General features: G+C 40.3%; 1 protein-coding gene across 1 annotated transcript in view; it reads left to right on the forward strand.

Moving 5' to 3' along the window:
• Positions 1-5,144: 5,144 nt before the first annotated feature.
• The window catches only part of CTPS2 (CTP synthase 2), a 103,484-nt gene continuing 89,504 nt past the window's right edge, over positions 5,145-19,124 (forward strand). Inside the window, exons 1-3 of the mRNA XM_014455706.2 lie at positions 5,145-5,347; positions 11,759-11,929; positions 13,570-13,670. Of these exons, the coding sequence (XP_014311192.1) occupies positions 5,182-5,347; positions 11,759-11,929; positions 13,570-13,670 (438 nt within the window). The 5' untranslated portion in view covers positions 5,145-5,181. The remainder of the gene's footprint in view (positions 5,348-11,758; positions 11,930-13,569; positions 13,671-19,124) is intronic.

Consider the following 19,124-nt stretch of genomic DNA (forward strand, 5'->3'; position numbering starts at 1 on the left):
TCATAATTTGTATCTTTACCTTTTTCTTCTTCTTCCTCTTCTTAAAGGATACCTTTCAGCATTTCATATAATACTGGTTTGGTAGTGATGAACTCCTTTAGCTTTTCCTTATCTGACCTTCCATTCTGAATGATAGCTTTGCTGGATAAAGTAATCCTGGTTGTAGGTTCTTGGCATTCATCACTTTGAATATTTCTTGCCACTCCCTTCTGGCCTGCAAAGTTTCTGTTGAGAAATCAGCTGACATTCGTATGGGTACTCCCTTGTAGGTAACTGACTGTCTTTCTCTTGCTGCTTTTAAGATTCTCTCTTTGGCCATAACCGGTTTGGCTCAGTGGATAGAGCGTCAGCCTGTGGACTGAAAGGTCCCGGGTTCGATTCCGGTCAAGGGCATGTACCTTGGTTGTGGGCACATCTCCAGTAGGGAGTGTACAGGAGGCAGCTGATCGATGTTTCTCTCTCATCGATGTTTCTAACTCTCTATCTCTCTCCCTTCCTCTCTGTAAAAAATCAATAAAATATATTTTAAAAAAAAGATTCTCTCTTTGTCTTTTGCTCTTGGCATTTTAATTATGATGTGTCTTGGTGTGTTCCTCTTTGGATTCCTTTTGTTTGGGGTTCTCTGCGCTTCCTGGACTTGTAAGTCTATTTCTTTCACCAGGTAGGGGAAGTTTTCTGTCATTATTTCTTCAAATAGGTTTTCAATATCTTGCTCTCTCTCTTCTTCTGGCACCCCTATAATTCGGATGTTGGTACGCTTAAAGCTGTCCCAGAGGCTCCTTACACTATCTTCATATTTTTGGATTCTTTTTGCTTTTTGCTTTTCTGGTTGGGTGTTTTTTGCTTCTTCGTATTTCAAATCTTTGACTTGATTCTTGTGATCCTCTAGTCTGCGGTCCCACTCTGACCACCAGGCACACTGGCTCCTGGAGCTCTAAGGAGGTGCTAATTTAGCCTCTGCCTGAGGCTACCCAGCAGGAGCTCAGCTGTGAAGCAATGCGAGTTGCCCTGGGACCTTGGGCCAGCTGCAGTTTGTTATATAATTTTCAGATTGCAAAGGGCCAGGCCTTTCATATGCAAAAGCCGGCGCACAGCTTGGGCGGGGCGGGGGTCCCAGGGAATCAACAGGGCGGAGCAAGCAGCTATGGCTGCCCTCAGAGGCCCCGCTTCTCAGTGTCCCGGCAATTGCTGCAAGCACCTCCGAGAGAAAGCTGCCCTCGAGTTCCGACCGACGCCAAACAGTCTAGTTTCTCCTGTATGAGTCTGGGTCCCCAGAGACTCACCTGGAACTGGAGCTCAGAGCTTGAGACTCCCTACCGATTGAAAAAGACAACCGTGTCCTCAGCCGCCAGCCGTCTCCGTACCTCTGTACTTTACTTCCGCACCTCCTCTGAGTCTCAGTATGCTTTTCTCTTTCCTTCTAGTTGTAGAATTTCCACTCAGCCAGCCTTCCTGTGGTTCTGGATGCTGTCTGTTCCGTCTTTTAGTTGTATTCTTGAAGTGGTTGTGCTAAGCAGCAATCTCCGGTGTTTACCTATGCCGCCATCTTGGTTTTTTCTCAGTAAACATTTGTGAGGCGATTGAATTGGGGAGGAGATGGCTCTGGAAAATGATAACAGCTAGCTTTCTTTTAGCACTTGGGTACTGTGCCACACACCTCTATAAGGCAGGCACTGTTATGATCTCTGTGTAATATATAGGTAGAGAAAACCAAGGTTTAGAAAAGTTGAAGTTGCATATGGTCATAGCTGTAAATGACAGCCAGCATTTGAATCTAGGCTCTCTGACTCCAGAGGAGGGGCACTTATCATAGTAGAAGAAATCGCCAGTGGGAGGAGTCAGGGAAGGCTGTGAAGAAATGACCACTATAGTGACTACTTGGGCCAGTAGGAGTGGAAAGAGACGAACATTCAGATCCATTTTGGATATGCATGCTGGGTTTGGATTGAGAATCTTTTAAGCTAAACTAGCTCGGTGAGTGGATGACCAGGTGGCATTGAAGGAGATTAACTATACTGTGTATTGAAAGGCAGGCCCAAGGACTTAGAGCAGCCATTTGGGATGGGACATATATATTGTGGATGGCTTCAATTTATTTGTCCTGACCATGGTCAGCTAGTTCAAACTGAACTCACAGCTCAGAGTGAGATAACTTTACACCTTTAAGTTTCACATAGTTTGCTTTGAATGATAAGCAGAGGAAACTACAACATCAGGATAGGCTTTTCTTTGAGGAGGACAGAAATGATTTTTATTACCGATTTATCTTACTTGTCCATACTCCTCAAAGAAAAGCCCATCCTGATTCTGTGCTTAATTTCCAAGTATTTTTTAAAAGTTAAAAAAAATATTTTTATTGATGTCAGAGAGGAAGGGAGAAAGAGAGAGATAGAAACATCAGTGATCAGAGAGAATCATTGATCAGTTGTCTCCTGCATGCCCCACACTGGGGATCAAGCCTGCAACCCGGACATGTGCCTGGACTCGGTAAGAATCGAATTTAGGCCCCCTGGTTCATAGGTTGACACTCAACCACTGAGCCATGATGGCTGGGTTAAAGATTTTTTAAAAATATATTTTATTGTTTTTTTACAGAGAGGAAGGGAGAGGGATAGAGAGTTAGAAACATCGATGAGAGAGAAACATCGATCAGCTGCCTCCTGCACACCTCCCACTGGGGATGTGCCCGCAACCAAGGTACATGCCCTTGACCGGAATTGAACCTGGGACCCTTCAGTCTGCAGGCCGACGCTCTATCTACTGAGCCGAACCGGTCAGGGCTAAAGATTTTTTTTAAAAATTGATTTCAGAGAGGAAGGGAGAGGGAGAGAGAGATAGAAACATCAATGATGAGAGAGAATCATTGATTAAAATATTTTTTTAAAATTGTGAATTATAATAGAAAGTGGGATTTATAGTTATTAGTTTTTGTTAGTTTCCCTCTCTTTTGCAGTGGTCTTACTCAGTTGCCCATTTAGCTGCCATCCCTGTCTACAAAAATCATGCTGTTAAGTCTTACTTTCACATGCATGGTGAAATGGCGAGAATGAAGGCATAGGCTCAAGGGGAAAACAGTGGCTCTCAAAGTAGAGAAGGCCAAGTAGCTATTGGGCTCCCTGCCTGCCAGTCAAAAAGAGTTTGAATCAGACAGCCACAGAAAAGTCAAATAAAATTTCCTTATGACATAATACATTTTCCCCCTGCTTGGATATTCCTGCATGGTAAAACTGATAGGTAATGAAAAAAATTCAGTTAAGGAGGACACATTTATTCTTATTAATAGTGATGTTAATAGCTCACCTTCTTAAGTTCTTATTATCAGTTAATGTAGGGATTGATTTTGACCCTCCATACCAGGTACCAGCAAACATTTTCTGTTAAAGACCAGATAGTAAATATTTCAGGTGTCGTGTGCCACAGGTCTTTGTTGTCACAACTACTTAGCTCTGCCATTGTACAAAGTAAGTGAACATAGACACTATATAAATGAACGGGTGTGTCTGTGTGCTAATAAAACTTGATTTATGGACACAAGTTTGAGTATCATATAATTTTAATGTCATGAAATATTATTTTGATCTTTTGTAAATCATATAAAATATAAAAAACAGTCTTAGCTTGGGGACCATGCAAAAACAGACAGTGGGCCAAATGTGAGGTGAGCAGTGGGCCCTGGTTTGCTGACCTCTGATCTATATCTTTGCTCAATTAAACCTCAGAACCACCTAGGAAATCTTTTTTATGTTGGCACACTTAAATATTGATTTTAAAAAATAGACTACTGTTTAGAGCAATATTAGGTTTGCAGCAAAACTGAGCAGAAAGTACTGAGTTCCCATACACCACCTGTCCCATGAGCACAGCCTTCTCCATTATCAACATCCCAAACCAGAGCAATACATTTATTACAATCAATGAACCCATGTTGGCACAATCTTATCACCCAAAGTCATGGTTACATTAGAATTTGCTCTTGATGTTGTACATTCTATATAGACTTGGACAAATGTATAATGACATGTATCCACCATTGTAGTATCACACAGAGTAGTTTTACTGCCCTAAATATCCTCTGTACTCCACCTATTCATCCCTCCCCCCCCCAACCACTGTCAACCACTGATCTCTTTTTAAAAAAAATTTTAAAAAAATTGAATTCAGAGAAGAAGGGAGAGGGAGATAGAAACATCAATGATGAGAGAGAATCATTGAATGGCTTTCTCTTGCACGCCCCCCACTGGGGACTGAGCCCACAACCCAGGCATGTGCCCTTGACTGGAATCGAACCTGGGACCCTTCAGTCCACAGGCTGACACTCTATCCACTGAGCCAAACCAGCTAGGGCATAACCACTGATCTCTTTACTGTCTCTATAGTTTTGCCTTTTCCAGAGCATCATATATTTGAAATCCTACAGTATGTAACCTTTTCAGATTGGCTTCTTTCACTTAGTAATATGCATTAAGTTTCCTCCATGTCTTTTCATGGCTTGACAGCTCATTTCTTTTTAGTGCTGGATAATATTTTAAGGGACTGGTATTTTTATTCCATTTCACAGATGAAGAAACAGGCACAGAATGGATTAGCTTGCCCCGGTACAGCTTGTACAGCTCTGTCTGACAACAGTGCCTGATCTCATAAATTTTACCATGCCTCTGAATCCCAGAGAAATCTATTTTCTCATCGTGAAATTTGTCATATAACAGAGTTGGGGTAAATGGAAAATCAGGGCAATGGAGCCAGCCCCTCTGCTTGCAGAAAATAGCCACAGCTTCCTGCATATTGACAAAAATAAAAAATCAGAGGCTATGACTTTGTTTCAAAAGTTTCAGTCCTGGCTGGGTAGTTCAGTTGGTTAGAGCATCATCCGGATATGCCAAGGTGGTAGGTTCGGTCCCTGGTCAGAGCACATACAGGAATCAACCAGTTGATGCATAAATAAGTGGAACAAAAACTCGTTCTCTCTCTCAAATCAATCAATAAAAAAATATCTGAGGGTTTAAAATTTTTTTAAAGTTTTAACTATTTAGTTTAGATAGGAAAATGCTGTGTGCTTTTGAAATTCTGGTTTAACACACACTCTGCTTTACTGGTTTGAGAAACTGTTTCTCTTCCCTGACCCTTAATTTCATTACCTTTCAGAGTCTATCTGGGTGCTGACACCCAGCCATTCCTCTACCAATGAAGTACATCCTAGTCACCGGTGGGGTGATCTCGGGCATTGGGAAAGGGATCATCGCGAGCAGCATTGGGACGATTCTAAAATCATGGGGACTCCGAGTTACCGCCATCAAAATCGACCCCTATATCAACATCGATGCAGGCACTTTTTCACCTTATGAGCACGGTATGAAAGAGAACCACTTCCTCCCTTATAAAGCACTGAGTTAAATTGCAGTTCTTTCTTATATGTTGGTTAATTTCTTTAGGATAAAGTTCCAGAAGTAGAGTTGCTGGATCATATGTTATGAATATGTGAATGTTTTCATGGTCATTGATGCATTGTTCAGATTGCTGATGGCATTCCAAATCAGTCCACCCTTTTGGAAAACTGTGAGGACACCATTTTCATTGTAGCTTTTGCAGTATGGACTATGTTTTGTTTAATCATAAAGGTAATAGATTTCTCTTAGCATTTTATCGTTAGGAGAAAATTTCAAACAATATAGTATATATTGACAATTATATTGACAATATAGAATGACAAGAAAATTTCCCACTTCTTGGAGTGACTATTATTAATGTGGACATTTCAATGTATATAGTAATTATTTTTTTAAAAAAAGCATTAGCCCTTAAATACTTTCTTTTTAAAAATTTTACATACATGCAGGAAAATGCATAAATTATAAATGTACCACTTGATGAAATGATTATACTGTGTAATCAGCCCCTAGATCAGCCGTGGGCAAACTACGGCCAGCGGGCCGGATTCGGCCCGTTTGAAATGAATAAAACTAAAAAAAAAAAAGACCGTACCCTTTTATGTAATGATGTTTACTTTGAATTTATATTAGTTCACACAAACACTCCATCCATGCTTTTGTTCCGGCCCTCCAGTCCAGTTTAAGAACCCATTGTGGCCCTCGAGTCAAAAAGTTTGCCCACCCCTGCCCTAGATCAATAAACAGAATCTCCCTTTGCCTCCAAACCACCAGGGTAACTACTATCCTGTCTTCTAACACCATAGATTAAGTTTGCTTGTTGTTGTTTGTTTGTTTGTTGCTTTTTATTTCAGAGAGAGGAAGGGAGAGTTCAAGAGAGATAGAAACAGCAATGATGAGAATCATTGATTGGCTGCCTCCTGCACGCCACCTACTGGTGATCAAGCCCAAAACTTGGCCATATGCCCTGACTGGGAATCGAATCATGACCTCCTGGTTCATGGGTCCATGCTCAACCACTGAATCACACTGGTCGGGCTAGTTTTGCTTGTTTTTGAACTTTAAATGAATTGAATCTCACAGTTACATTATTTTGAATCTAATTTTCTTTTAATATATATATATTTTTATTGATTTCAGAGAGGAAGGTAGAGGAGGAGAGAGAGATAGAAACATCAATGATGAAAAAGAATCATTGACCAGCTGCCTCCTGCATGCTCCACATTGGGGATCAAGCTCGAAACCTGGGCATGTGCCCTGACTGGGAATCAAACCGTGACCTCCTGGTTCATAGGTCAATGCCCAACCATGAGCCATGCTGGCTGGGCTGTAATCTAATTTTAAAACTTAATATACTGTGGACATTTTAATATATTCTATACTCTTAAAAGCTGCACAAAATCTGAACAATAATAGGAAATAATTTCCAGTGTATTGATATTAAAAACAATACTGTGATGGAAATCTTTTTGAGATTTAGTTTTATTTATTTATTTATCTATATCCTCACCTGAGGATATTTTTTTTCCCCATTGATTTTTAGAGAAAGAGAGATGGATGAAGGGAGGGAAAGAGAGAAAGATGGATCAACTGCTTCCTGCATGCCCCCTACTGGGGATCAAGCCCATAACTGGGCATGTGCCCTGACTGGGAATCAAACCGGCAACCTTTTGGTGCAAGGGGCAATGCTCAACCTAGTGAGCCACACAGGCCAGGCCTGAAATTTAGTTTTTTTAAACAGAATGCCTGGGTGCAAAATTTCTTATTTGATGAGTAGATGTGTTTTTCAGGCTCTTAACACATAATGCATATCCCTTGTCTACAACTCTGAAATCCAAAAAGTTCTGAAAATTTAAAATTCTTCATACCTTTGTGGCTATTTATAGTCTTTTCCCAAAAGTTTTGAAAATTGAAAAATCTTCATAAAGCTGTGGCTAGTCTTTATTCCACTGGAATGTGTTTGATTATGGGTTGTTTTTGAGGTGTTTTATAATATATGGAAAATGTTCTATATTGCCTTTTTATAATCAGAAAAAAATCCAAATTACAACTTTTCATCTTTTCTTAGAATTTTCTGATAAGGCTTGTGGATCTGCACCAATTTACACCCTCATCAACAGTGTCTAAGAGGAAGGCCCAATTCCTTATACCTTTACTGAATATTATTCTTTTTAAACTTTAAAAAAATATTTTTATTGATTTCAGAGAGGAAGGGAAAGGGATAGAAAGATAGAAACATCAACGATGAGAGAGAATCATTGATCGGCTGCCTCCTGCTTGCCCCCTACTGGCGATCCAGCCCACAACCCGGGCATGTGCCCTTGACTGGAATCGAACCTGGGACCCTTCAGTCCACAGGCTGATGCTCTATCCACTGAGCCAAACCAGCTAGGGCTATTCTTTTTAAACTTTACTAACTGGAGAGTAAACCAAAAAACATATTTTTAATTTATATATTTTAAAAATTTATATATTTAAAAAAATTTTCATTTTGTCTGTGGAATGACATTCAAGTCTATGGTAGATGGTATTTTTGTTTGAAACTATCACCCAACTTCCTTCTATGCCTTCAATTTCCCTGCCCTGTTGACTTTGCACTTTGGCCATGTAGGTGGTTAACTCCTCCTGGTTTGTTGGGAACTTTCCTGGTTTTGAAAGTGAAAGTCCCTCATCCTAGGAACCCTTTTAATTCTGAGTAAACCAGAGAGGTTGGGTACTTTCTTTGACTATGTGGTTTGTTTTGTCCTAAGGGTTATTAGTGAATATTACATATGCCTTGAAGCAGAAATTTTCAATGCAGTGGCATGATTTGGTTCAGCCTCTCTTATGCTTCTGCCCTGTGTCATGAGAACTGCCTGCCCCATATAGGGATTCAGCCTGGGGTCCTGAGAATGCACAGAGCAGACACACAACTGACCCATAGCCCCACAAACATGAGGGAGAACTCAATAAATGTTTTGTAAGTCACTGAGATTTTAGGGTTGTTTGGTGTGCAGCAAAATTGACTAATGCCATGCATTGTGCCAATTTTCCTTTCAATTTTATTTTATTATTTTTTTAAAATATATTTTTATTGATTTCAGAAAAGAAGGGAGAGGGAGAGTGAGATAGAAACATCAATGATGAGAGAGAATAATTGATCTGCTGCCTCCTGCACACCTCCCACTGGGGATGGAGCCCAAAACCCAGGGATGTATCCTTGACCTGAATCAAACCCAGACCCTTCAGTCTGTAGGCTGACTCTCTATCCACTGAGCCAAACCAGCTAGGGCTTCCTTTCAATTTTAAAATGATTTTCAATAATACTTGATGTAAAGTATATTCATCTATAGTTATCATATGTATATATTTTTACTGTTTGAAATTCATCTTAATATTACCTCTGTTAGTTGCTGATCAATTTTAATTTACCATTTATATGATTAAATGTATCAACTGTTTCTTTATGGTTTCTGCCTTTGATGTCACCTTTAGGTTTCTCCTCCTCAGGAATGGTTAAATATTCATCTGTTTTCTTCTGGCACTTTTATAGTTTCAGTTGCTTTTATTTTAACACTAGAGGCCCAGTGCATGAAATTTATGGGGGGGGGGGGGGGGCGGGCGGGGGAGGCGGCCCTCAGCCTGGCCTACACCCTCTCCGATCCAAAGACCCCTTGAGGAATGTCCGACTGCTGGTTTAGGCCTGATCCCGCAGTCGGACATTCCTCTTGTAATCCTCTTGTAATCTGGGACCACTGGCTCCTAACTGTTTGCCTGCCTGCCTGCCTGATCGCCCCTAACCACCTCTGCCTCCTGGCCTGATCGTCTCCTAACTGCCCCCCTCTGGCCTGATCACCCCCTAACTGCCCTCCCCTGCCAGCCTGATCACCCCTTAACTGCCCTCCCCTGCCGGCCTGATTGCCCCCTAACTGCCCTCCCCTGCTGGCCTGATCGCCCCCTAACTGTTCCCCCCTGCTGGCCTGATCTCCCCCTAACTGCTCCTCCCTGCCGGCCTGATCTCCCCTAACCGTCTCTGCCTCAGTGCCTGCCACCGTGGCTTTGTCTGGAAGGATGTTTGGTCTAATTAGCATATTACCCTTTTATTAGTATAGATATAGATTGTTAATACATGTGGAATTTAATTTGGTGTGAGGTGAGTATGCAACATCATTCTTTTTCTATTTTTTTATTAGCCAACTATTCCTCATGACATTTATCAAAGATTTCATCCGTTCTCCACTGACTGAAATACCACCTGTTGTTATGTACTAAATATCCATATATACTTAGTTTTGTCTTTGTATTTTGTTCTGTTCCAGATTTCTTTGTTTATTTCTATCATTTTAACAAATGCAGCTTTTTATTATTAAGTAGATCAGGACTTTCCTCATTATTCCTTTTCTTCTCTTAAAATTTCAAAATGTTCAGTGTCTTCAAGATTAAGTAGGAATTATTTTGTCAAATGTTATAAGAAATCAAATTGGAGTTTTTGACAGAAACTGCTTTAAATTTATGAATTAATTTGGGGAAGAAATGAACACTGAAAATATTGATTGGCCCATTTAGGAACTTTATAAGTGGCTTTCATTTTATTCGTACCTTCTTTCATGTCTCTAAAATAAGGTTTTTAAGTTTTCTTCATGTAGGTCCTAGAAATTTCTTTGAAGTTTATTCCTGAGTATTTTATCTACTTTGGTTTGTGATGATATCTTTGTTCTGTTTTTTTGTCACACATTAAATTCCTTCATGCAGTAGACACCTTTTTGGATATTTTGGTTTTGTATATTTGTTAATGTTATCATATTCTATATTTATATGTATTGAATATCTATATGTATTTCAATCTTCCTTTCCTCACCACTATTATAAGGGCTTTTATCTTTACTTATTTTTTGTTTTGGTAATCACACCTGCTTTTCTTCCAAATTAACTTCAGTGTCACTAACAAGTTAAAAAAAAACTTGGAATTTTAGCCATAATTGCATGAAGTCTAAAAACCTTTTTGAAGGCTTGCCATCTATAGTTTTTCTTTCTCTTCTAAGAACATAATGCGTACATACTTTGAAAATTTAGGAGTTTATAATTTGAATATCTTTGCCATATATGTGGAGTATTGGCAAACTAGATTTGGCCTGACTTACCTAAAGGGATTTCAGAGATCTTCTTGTATTTGTCAGAAGTGAAGATGATCAAAGTAAAAAGACTCCCATAGATTGGTACTTCCTAAATAACATGAGAAAGTGGAATTTGAACTAGAAATGGAATTTGGGAAATAGGGAAATATTGCAGTTTCATCAATTTGCTCTTTTGTCCTTAAAGTTAGCAATCTTCCTGACCACTGTTAGGTACCTGATAAGGGAGACATAAATGAGGATATAAAAGGTTTCTGATAAGGTTTGTAAGCTAGCCAAACCTTTTTTTTTCCTGTGAACTTTCTGCCATAGGCATAAATGATAAAATTTTCTTAATTAGGGGAAGTTCAATTCTTACAAGGTGGCTTTAGAACACTGGACTCCCAATCAATGTCCCCAAGTGACATTGGAGACCCAGAGACATGCCAAATAATGAAAGCAGGTATTTCATGTGATTAAGTCTGCATCTACATCCTTTTTCTTGGTCCTGCTGTGCAGGTGGCTTATTGCACAAGCTGGCTTTTCTGCCTCTCTTTCACCAAGTTGCCCCGTGGGCTCATTGGGGCCCTGCTTTTCATCTATTATCTCTTTAACTGTGACTTTCACCAAGATGGGAATCAATTAAAACTTTCTTATGCAAATTCCAGAGTACAGGATATGGATGCTTTGAAGTAAATTGCTATTAGTTTTTTAAATTGCTGCTTTAAAGCCCCCTTTTCAAGTGATGTACAATGAGTTTGGAAAGCTAAATCTTGAAGACAGAGTTTTAGTAAGTATGAAAAAAAACCCATAATAAGATGCTGGAATTTTTCTGATGCATTTTAAAGGATATAATTGAGTTGTTAAGTTTTCCCATCAAAATAATGAAATGATGCCCTAGTTGGGTAATTCAGTTGGTTGGAGCATCCTCCCACACACCAAAAAAAAAAAAAAAAAGATTGCCAGCTGGATTCCCAGTCAAGGCACATACCTAGGTTTCAAGGTCCATCCCCTGGAGGCAAACTATCAATGATGTTACGATTGATGTTTCTCTCACATTCTCTCTCTCTCTCTCTCTCTCTCTCTCTCTCTCTCCCTCCCTTCCTCTCTTCCTCTCTCTAAAAATCAACAAACATCCTCGAGTGAGGATACAAAACATGAAATGGTGATAGAATATGGTTTATAAATAAGTCTCTTAGCAGTTTTTTAATAAAATGTGCTCATTTTTGAAAAATAATCTACTGAAAGCAAATTTGAAAATTTTACATTGCCTTTTTATTCTAGGAGAAGTGTTTGTCTTAAACGATGGTGGAGAAGTTGATTTAGACCTTGGAAATTATGAAAGGTTCTTGGATATTAATCTTTATAAAGACAACAACATCACCACTGGGAAAATATATCAGCATGTGATTAATAAAGAGAGGCGTGGTGACTACCTGGGGAAAACAGTACAAGGTATTGCATTCCACAGACATTAGGGGGCCCTGTGTGCTGAGCACCCACACCCTGCTCAAAACAGACGAGACAGTGAGGAGGTCCCTGCACTCTGCAAGTTCTAATGCTCCTCAAATCCCTGTATTCTTTTCTTTTTTATTTTCCTTAAAGATGTCAAGTTCATCCTCCGAGTTCCTGATTTATTTTCTTCAGTCTTTTCTCTTTTTTACTAATGCCATTGTTTCCCTTAATCAATCTCTCCCCACCCCTCTGTCTCTCATTCATTCATTCATTTATAAAATCTATGGCGAACCATTTATTCATCTTTTTTTACATGATTAGGGTGTATATTTTTTGGTTTGTTTTTTTGTCTGTATTTTATTGAATGTGTTCTTTTTCCTTGTATCTTTGCATGCATGATGATTATTTCCCTTTGAAGGAGGTCAGCTTTGGAGAGGGACTGGGGGATTGAACTGGAGTGGCAAGTAGCATGGTCTGACCTTTTTTCACCAACCCTTTCCCTGGATGGTATGGTTCTCTCTTGTCTTAGAAAAGATCCCCTCCTGGTACCTCTGAAGTTTTGTATTCATACGTTCCTACATGGTAGGGTAAAGGTGATAATTCCTCATCCCCTTTAAATCACTTTCATGTTGGAACCAATTGAGAAACAGATGTAGGAATAGGACAGATGGAGATCAAAAGAGCAACTATATTATTGCCGAAATTGGACATCGTGGCACAGATCTCCAGTACAATTGTGTTTTCTAATAGTTTTCCCCTGAGTGTAGGTCTTGGGAAAACCTGCAGGAGGGAGAGTCACTGCCTCATATCTGCTATGTCCCAACGATGGAGGAGAGGGCAAGGCCCAGACCTGGGTCCTGAACCCTGATCCCTGTGCTGCTGGCATGGAGGCAAAACCCGGCCAACCTCATCCTTCCAGAAGGGGGTGGGCCAGGCATGCCCAGTGGTCCTTCCAAACGCACCAATCAAAGACAACTTCCTCTTGCCTGCAGACTCTGCGAGTGTAAGGTGGAGCAGGTGACGGATGCCCCTTCGCCTCAGCTTCCTGAAGGCCAATGTTCCTACTTCCAGCCATCACATTAGGTTAGGTGGCTGGGCTGAATCCCCCTCTTCAGTTGATATCACCAACTGCAGGCCTGTTCACCACCCAAGGGACTCCTGGGCCTCACATGCTTATGGAGATGTCACCGTTTGTCCTCTTCAGCTGACATTAGCATTCGCTGGCGCCTGGTCAGCAGGCATACCTTGCCTATATCCTCTTGAGTGTCCCCCTCCCCATTGGCTGGTGGTCTGGCCACTCTGCGTCCTTCCTTCCTGTGAAGCCTAGCATTTAGCATCTTAGGCAGCCCTCTTTGCACAGTTTTTCATTGGCATTATAGGTGTTTTCTAGTTGCATTGAAGAATGGCATTTCTGTTTTCTGTTTCTTATTCTCTGGGGTTGGTCGGTTTCAAGAGAAAAGGCATAGCATTTAAATGAGTGAACCTAAATTGCCCCTGCAGTATTAATTTCAGTGAAGAAAGATGATAGCATTAGGACTATAGCTTGTCTGATTTGCCAGGTAGCTGTCAGGCTAAAGATCGGATACATTGCCTTTTCATGACCATGAAATAAGCTTTGTACTAATTACTTCTTTCTGCAGTTGTCCCTCACATTACTGATGCTGTCCAGGAGTGGGTTATGAATCAAGCCATGGTGCCAGTGGATGGTCATAAGGAGGAGCCCCAAATATGTGTTATTGAGGTAAGCACGGAACATTTCTTTATAAACATACTAGAAGCCCAGCGTGCGAAATCGCGCAGCTCCGCCCACCCGTGCCGGTCTTTGGTCATTACGGTGTTAGGGCCACAGGCCTTTTATAATATAGATGTCCTTCTAGGTTTTTAACCATCTGATCTCTATTCATTCGACAAATATATAAAGATGATATCCTGTGTGCCAGGAACTGGGCTAGAATAGATAGTTCCTGCCCTTGTGGTCCCAAGTCAGTGGGCAAGATTGGCATTAAACAGGGCGAGTACTCCTGGGGTGGGTGTGCAGCAACCTGCATGCGGAGACATCAGTTGTACATAAGGTCAGTGTTAGGGCCTCCTGTGTGCTAAGCCTGGGATGGGCAGTCTCTGGCCTTGAAGAGCCTGCAGACCTCCCTGTCCTCATACAACAGAATGCATTCTAGTGAGTGTTATTTGAGAAGTATTTTCAAAATGCATTGGGAGTAGAGAGAGATGGACTTATGGAAGTGTAATGGTAGAGGTGATTTGAAGGTGAGTATTAGCTGTTTAAAGAAAGAACATTTGGGGCGGGAGGGGGTAAGAGATCAACCACAGGACATGTATGCATGCATATAAGCATAACTAATGGACACAGACAGTAGGGGGTGAGGGCATGTGCTTGGGGGGGGGGGCGCAGCTGGGGAGAGGTCAATGGGGGAAAAAGACATATGTAATACTTTAAACAATAAAGAATTTAAATTAAAAAAATGATACCATATATGGACAATCCAGTAAAAAAAGAAAGAAAAGAATAAAGATATTTCCTACCAAAAAAAAAGAAATATTTGATTTGTATTTAGAGTTCAGAAAGTTTAGTTGAAAATAGATTAATATTTACAAGTTGTTCTAAACATACTTCAGAAGTTTTCCAATAACTGAATTGAGTATTTTAAATTTTAATTAGCTAAAATAAATAAAATTTAAAATTCAAAATAAAGAACATAATACAGGGTGGGGCAAAAGTAGGTATACAGTTATGAGTACATGAAATACAGTTTATTCTTGTATTATTATTTGTTTTTATATTATTTTCCTTACAAACAACTGTAAAGCTACTTATGCTCCACCCTGTATTTGAACTTGCCAGTTGTTCATGTTTCCCTTCCTATCAATGTGCAGATTGAGAATGACGTCCAGGCACCCCTATCTAAATGTCAGTTGATCTGATTGACAGGCAGGAGAACAGAATAATGAATAGCATAGTTCCTAAAGTCAGACTGCTCAAGTTCAAATTTCTGCCGTGACCCCTGAATGGTATATAGTTCAGTGGTTAGAGTCTGGAGCCATATTGCTTGCGTTCATTGTCCAGTTAGGTCACTTACCAGTGGGGTGACCTTGGACAAGTTTGCTTACCTTCTCTGTGCCTCAGTGAACTCATCTGCTAGATGAGGACAATGACACTACTTAACTCATTGTTTTGAGGATTAAATAAGTCAGTATACTTAGTGCTTAGAATACTGTTAATCTATACTAGTAGTATGTGCTCAAAAATTATTAGCCATTATTAAGGTGCCTGTGTGACATTTGGCAAATTACTTCCAAAAAATTCAATGTAGTCATCTATAACAATATGATAATAATGTAATATTGTAATAGTAACAAGATGGTAACAGGGTTGTTGTGAGGATTAAATGGGATAATATAAAGCATTTGGCAATGTCTGGCATTTAGGAAGTGCTTAATAAACATATGTTAGCTGTTATTGTCATTATTAGCAGGTAGATATGCCATCAACAAGATCAATTTTGTTAATAGTAGAGGTGATAAATGTAACATAATGTGCTATACTATCATATAATAACTACTAGAGGCCTGGTGCACGAAATTCGTGCATGGGTGTGGTCCCTAGGCCTGGCCTGTGATGGAAGCATGAGTGTCTGGTGTGGAAGGGCAGGTCCCAGCTGACCTCTGAGCCCTAGGCAGCACCTGGGCCCCTGAGCCCCTGTGCACACCCCTCCACCTGAGTCATGGTGCCCGAGTCCCCACGCAGAGATGCAGTGAGCATGGCCAGATGCTGTGGGCTGGGGCGCAGCATGGGCCTCTGGGCCGCCCAGTGGCACCGCATAGAAGCTGGGTGGGCAGCGTGCTCTCTCCTGGCTGGCCTCTCAGACCAGCTCCTGAGCGAACCCGTGGGGAGCCCGACTGGCCCCTGTGGTCCTGGCAGTTGTGGCCAGAAGAGGCCGCACAGGTGTGGGGCAGGCTCCTTGCGGGCGCCCAGCACCTGAGTGCCCGCTGCCCACGCCGTGTTGCTGATGCCCACCATGTTCCACGCTGCCCCCTGGTGGTTAGCACATGTCATAACGAGCAGTTGAACTCAAGGTGGAAGGACCGCCTGAGGGGACAATTTGCATATTGGGCTTTTATTATATAGGATACTGTACTAAATAGTATGGCTGATAAACTTAATATAAATACATAGGTGTGCTCTACAAAATTATTTCTCCCTTGGTATTTCTTCCTTCACAATTTATGAGGAAAGAGGTAATACTTTATAATTTTTAAAAATTGGAATGTAACTTAAACACAGAAAAGTGCGCATATAGATGTATAGCTTGATGAAGTTTTGCAAATTAATCACACCTGCATAATTAGGCTTACTTTCTTTAAAAATATTTGAAATCTAATACAGTGAGTAGTTTGCAAACAAATGGGGCAACGATAAAGACAAACAGTGTAAGAGAAGGGCAGGTAAAAGCTCCAGGAAGATACCATCTGATATGAAAACTGAGCTGTAACCAGGGCATAGCTTGACTTTACAGTAAAGGAGACTTACATGGTCACTCTATTTATTGATTTTCAGTTTTCAGAGTCAATCCCAGGATGCATTAGAGAAGCCTTAAAAGCAGGGATATAAATGTCATCAGCTTTCAAAGAACGATTTGTGATGTAGAGGGGGTGGAAGAGTGCTGGAGGGGAAGGAGGGAGATAAGAACTTAATTTTACACTGTGATGCATCCACAGATACTGTTATGCCCTGCTCAATGATGGGGATACATTCTATACGTTCTGAGAAATTTGTCGTCAGGCAATTTTGTCGTGCGAATACGATAGAGTGCACTTACACAAACATAGATGGTACAGCCTACTACACACCTAGGCTATGTGGCATAGCCTATTGCTCCTAGGTTACAAGCCTGCACAGCCTGTTACTGTATGAAACAACACGGGATTAAATCAAGGACAAGAAAAAATAATGCAATCAAGAAACCCAGTAAACATAAAATGTATGAGGCTACTGCTGACATAACTCAACATAGTGTTTTACAGCAAATATTTTTTATAAGTAGAAAGTGTAGACTCTAACAATAAAAAGTCTAGTATACTAAATACATAAACCAATGACATAGTTGCTTATCATTATCAAGTATTTTGTACTATACCTAATTGTGTGTATAACATAATTTAACATCTGTATACACTACAAAGTGATCCCTCCTGAAGTCTAGTTACTATCCATCACCCCAAACTCCACGCCCCCTTGCCCTGTGGTAACATCTATTTTCTGTATTTATAGGTTTGTTTTTGTTTTGTTTTTTGTATGTGAGTTTTTTTCATATGAGTGAGGTATTTGTCTTTTTCCTTTTGCCGTATTTCACTTAGCATAATACCCTCAAGATCCATCCATATTATCACAAATAGCAAGATTTTATTCTTTTTAAATGGCTGAGTAGTATTCCACTGTGCGTGTATATCCATTCATTCATTGACCGACCCTTTTAGTTTTTATAGGTGAAAGAATAGCTTTTTCTTAAGATTATTAACTTAGTCACAAAAAAGTTCCAAATGGTCATGTGTATGAATGTTTTTGCCTTTTATTTTCTGATTCTGCTCTTTTTAAAAAATCTACATTTGCCCTGACCGATTTGGCTCAGTGGATAGAGCGTCGGCCTGTGGACTGAAAGGTCCCAGTTCAATTCCGGTCAAGGGCATGTACCTTGGTTGCGGGCACATTCCCAGTGGGAGGTGTGCAGGAGGCAGCTGATCAATGTTTCTCTCTCATTGATGTTTCTAACTCTCTATCCCTCTCCCTTCCTCTCTGTAAAAAAATCAATAAAATGTATTTAAAAAAAAAAAAAAGGTACATTTACAATGATATACATGAATATGTAAAAGTAACTTATGGTGTTAGACGTCAGGATAGTGGTGACCTTTGGAGAGGAGGGAGGTAGTGATTGGGAGAGGGCAAAAGGGAGGTTTCTGGGATGCTGATAATGTAATTCTATTTCTTGACCTTGTTGATGGCTAAACTGAAAATTCTTCAAGTTGCACACTTACAATTTGCACACTTTTTCAGGTATATTATACATTTAAAAAAATCTACATTTAAAATAATAACCACAAAAAAGAGAAGGGGAAATCATTTTTTAATGTAATTGAGCTGCCACCAAACATCATTAAAATATAAGCTCAATTTTAAAAATATGGGTGTTTTTTTTTTAATTTTAGAGAAGAAGGGAGAGGGAGAGAGATAGAAACATCAATGATGAGAGAGAATCATTGATCGGTTGCCTCCTGCATGCCTCACTCTGGGGATCGAGCTTGCAACCCAGGTATATGCCCTGACTTTGAATCAAGCCATGACCTCCTGGTTCATAGGTCAATACTCAACCCCTGAGCTACACCAGTGGGGCAGGACGAGTCTTCTTAACACTTCCTTTTCATCTCAGCTTTTCTAGCCATTGTTTTTTGAGAATCATCCTTGAACAAAGCTTTTATATTTCACTAGAGGCCTGGTGCACAAAATTCATGCACAGGTAGGATCCCTAGGCCTGGCCAGTGATCAGGGCCAATCAGGTTCCCTGCCTCCCTGCCTCCCCACCTCCTCCTTCCCTCACTCCCTCAGCACCCCACAGCCACCGCTGATTGCCCACCATGTTCTGTGCTGCCCCCTCGTGGTCAGCGCACATCATAGCAAGTGATTGAACTCCTGGTCTCCTGGTTGAACTCCTGAGGGGACACTTTGCATATTAGCCTTTTATATATATAGATTCTGGGGCTGACACACCTGACTGTCATCATTTTACAAGAAGTATGCTATAGAGTCAGACTATAATTGTTAAAGATTCTACTTGCACAATGAAATAAAAAATTCTCAATGACATCTCAAATTAAACCAAAGTTTCCATCTCAAAAAACAACAAGCATACATTTTAGGCCTGTACCTGCACATTGTTCTTTTTTGTTCCATATCTATATTCTCAATTTTTAAAATTCTGCTCTTGAGTTGATTTGTTTGGCTTAATAAACATTAATTAAGCACTTCAATATGTACTAGCGCCATGATAGCTGTGAATATGATGAGACAATGACTCCTGCTTTCCAGGACTTATTGTCTCAATTTTTAATTTCATGGAAACAGATAAACTGTGCCAACTTGTCCCCAGAGAAACTCCTTCTTTTCTATATAACCCTGATGTTTATATTG

The sequence above is a fragment of the Myotis lucifugus genome, unplaced genomic scaffold (assembly GCF_000147115.1).
Source record: "Myotis lucifugus unplaced genomic scaffold, Myoluc2.0 scaffold_49, whole genome shotgun sequence".
NCBI classification, from domain to species: domain Eukaryota; kingdom Metazoa; phylum Chordata; class Mammalia; order Chiroptera; family Vespertilionidae; genus Myotis; species Myotis lucifugus.